This window comes from Caenorhabditis briggsae (genome assembly GCF_000004555.2).
Source record: "Caenorhabditis briggsae complete genome, chrV, whole genome shotgun sequence".
Classification (NCBI taxonomy): domain Eukaryota; kingdom Metazoa; phylum Nematoda; class Chromadorea; order Rhabditida; family Rhabditidae; genus Caenorhabditis; species Caenorhabditis briggsae.
In genome coordinates, this window is record NC_013488.2 from 7,405,732 (window position 1) to 7,408,612 (window position 2,881).

The 2,881-nt window shown below is 37.3% G+C and overlaps 1 protein-coding gene across 1 annotated transcript; it reads left to right on the forward strand.

The window, feature by feature from the left end:
- Positions 1 to 1,785: 1,785 nt before the first annotated feature.
- On the forward strand, positions 1,786 to 2,668 carry CBG06705 (the record flags this gene model as incomplete). Its single annotated transcript, XM_002647568.1, has 4 exons — positions 1,786 to 1,891; positions 1,937 to 2,146; positions 2,195 to 2,367; positions 2,426 to 2,668. The coding sequence occupies 4 exons, from the start codon at positions 1,786 to 1,788 to the stop codon at positions 2,666 to 2,668; spliced, it is 732 nt and encodes a 243-aa protein (XP_002647614.1).
- Positions 2,669 to 2,881: the final 213 nt, after the last annotated feature.

Genomic DNA, 2,881 nt, shown 5'->3' on the forward strand with positions numbered 1-2,881 from the left:
GCGTGTCACTTTGCAACCTGCGGCGCGCCCACGTTTTATTGAATAGACAGTATTCAAATAATTTTTTTCAGACAATTTCCACGAAAATTTGAGAGAAAATGATGGAAAACAGACAAAAATACGGAATGCGAAAAGTTTTGAATGCGAAACTGTTTTGAGACCCCGCCAATTCAGGGGAAAGAAAAAACCAGGGAAAAAATCGAGAAAAAGTGGGCGGAGTCGGGGGCGGAGCCTAAAATGCAACCCTGGCACTGTTTTGCCGCACGGGTTTTCTGCACATTTGGACATGGTCATGAGGGGGCGGAGCCTAAATTGCAACCCTGGCACGGTTTTTCTCGACTCCGCCCACTTTCCCCGGTTTTTTTCCCCGATTTTTTTTTCTCCGGAATTTGCGGGGTTAACAGCCTGCCGAAACGCGATCGCGCCAAAAAGCCGCCTTCAAATGGTGCGGCGGAGCGCGCCTGTATTTTCAGTGTTAAATTTCAGAGATTTTTTTTCAGATGACGATATCTCAGCCCAAACTGAATAAAAAACGATGGGACAACCTACGAATTGTAGAGAAAAATTTTCTCCGTCAGATTTTAATAGTTTTCTTTGTTAAAAATTTTCCGGCTTTGCGGTATTGTGCTTTTTCTGAAAAAAGTCCAGTTTTTCATACTTTTTTTTCTGATTTCTTTCGTTTTTCAGTGTGATAAAACAACAAAATAAAGAAATATACATTCTGAAAAGACAATCCTAAAATTCAGATGAATATTTCAAGTTTTTATGCCATATTTAGCGAGTGGAACGTCTGAAGGTGTTGTTGAAGAACCGAATCAGTTTTCGTCGATTTCCCGGAATTTCAGGCAGTTTTACCGTCTCAAAAGAGTAATTTTCGATCATTAATTACTATTTTTGAATTGATTTGGCGTAGTAGATGAAGTTTAGCTGAAACTTGAAATGTCCTATTTTCCCCTTAGAACTCGGATTGGCAAATTGTTCTCAGAAGTCCGTCAAATTCGATTCGAAATGACATGAAAAGGACGCTGTGATAAGTCAGATAAGTTTTGAGCATGTTTCTTATCGTTTCAATTCGATTTAGTCCCGGGAGAAGTCAGGCTTCTCACAGTATTTCTAAATTAACAGAATCAGGCTATTCACAACTTGTATTCGTGAAAATCTTCTTCAAACGCCTATTTTCAGTTCAGAAACATACGCATAATGTCAATCATACAAAACAAACTAGGAATCTATGAAATTTTAGCTGAAAAAGTATGAAAAACTGGACTTTTTTCAGAAAAGACACAATACCGCAAAGCCGGAAAATTTTTAACAACGAAAACTATTAAAATCTGATGGAGAAAATTTTTCTCTATAATTCGTAGGTTGTCCCATCGTTTTTTTTCAGTTTGAGCTGAGATATCGTCATCTGAAAAAATCTCTGAAATTTAACACTGAAAATACAGGCGCGTTCCGCCGCACCATTTGAAGGCGGCATTTTGGCGCGATCGCGTTTCAGCAGGCTGTGGGTCTCAACTGTTTGAGACCCCGCAAATTCCGGGGAAAAAAAAATCGGGGAAAAAAAACCGGGAAAAGTGGGCGGAGTCAGGGGCGGAGCCTAAATTGCAATGTCGCCGCACACTTTTTCCTTGATTTTTCAATGAATTAATTTTCGGTTAAAAATTGCATTCAATTTCAGATTTCAGGGGTTTAATTAAATCAATGAAGCGATTGAGATATGGAATAGTTGTAAGAATAATAAAAATTTCAGGTTCTTGACAACATTTTGAAATTTCATCAATAATAATGGATAAAAAACAGAAAATTGAATTTTTGTCAAAATCGGAACAGTGTTATGAAGAGGAATTAAACGGGGAAAATGACCCGAAAGGGTCTAAAAGACATTTTAAAGGCAAGAATATAGTACGTCTATTGTGTGAAACATATTTAATTCCAGCATTTGACGAAAGGCGTCGAGCTTTGAAAGCAGTCAACGGAGACACTGTTCACACCAGTGCTAACACTGGTCAAATTATGTTTATTGATCTGCTCACTCCTCAATCTTCTCCAATTTATGATTTCGATTCTAATAAAATGAGATCCCATGAGAATTTGATAAACTTCGAAAATACTTTATCTAGACCGGAGCCAGAGCCAACAACTTCCGGTATTCAAATATTCCAGAATCTTTTGTTCTAAAAGTTCAGTTAACCAGGTGTCAGCGGCAACAACAACACTAGCGTTCAATTGCCGGATTATTCAGAAGACGACGACGACGATTTAATTATCTACAAAAAAACTATTTCAAACCTTCATCACGATTTCCTTTTGAGTTGCCGCTTCAGAGTTGAACATGGAATGAATTTCACGAATAACGATTCCGAAAAAGTATTTTCAGCATATAAGGCAAGTCAAGATGAATGTATGGTGTTAAAAAATTTTGCAGAGACAATTTCATCACAATGAATATCAGCAAACACGCACGACTATTAGGAAAACAATTGAGTGGACAGCCTCTCTTGTTCGCGATGCTAACATGTGCCGAAATGTCCTCAACAGAAACTCTAAAGAAACGCCTCTGTTCAAAAATCAACATTTCCTTAGAGCAGTGCTATATAATCATCCGAATTTCCAGTCATTTTCCGAAAAACTATTTCCATTCATGGCATTACCAAAAGATCATCATTGAAATGTTTCTTTTCTTTTGAATATAATAAATTTTTTGTTTTTTAAATGAATTAAATCGGATTTAGATATTACAGACAAACCATTATAGCATCAAAAAACTCTGAATTCGGAATTTAAAATGCAATTTTTAACCGAAAATTAATTCATAAAAAAATCGAGGAAAAAGTGTGCGGCGACATTGCAATTTAGGCTCCGCCCCTGACTCCGCCCACTT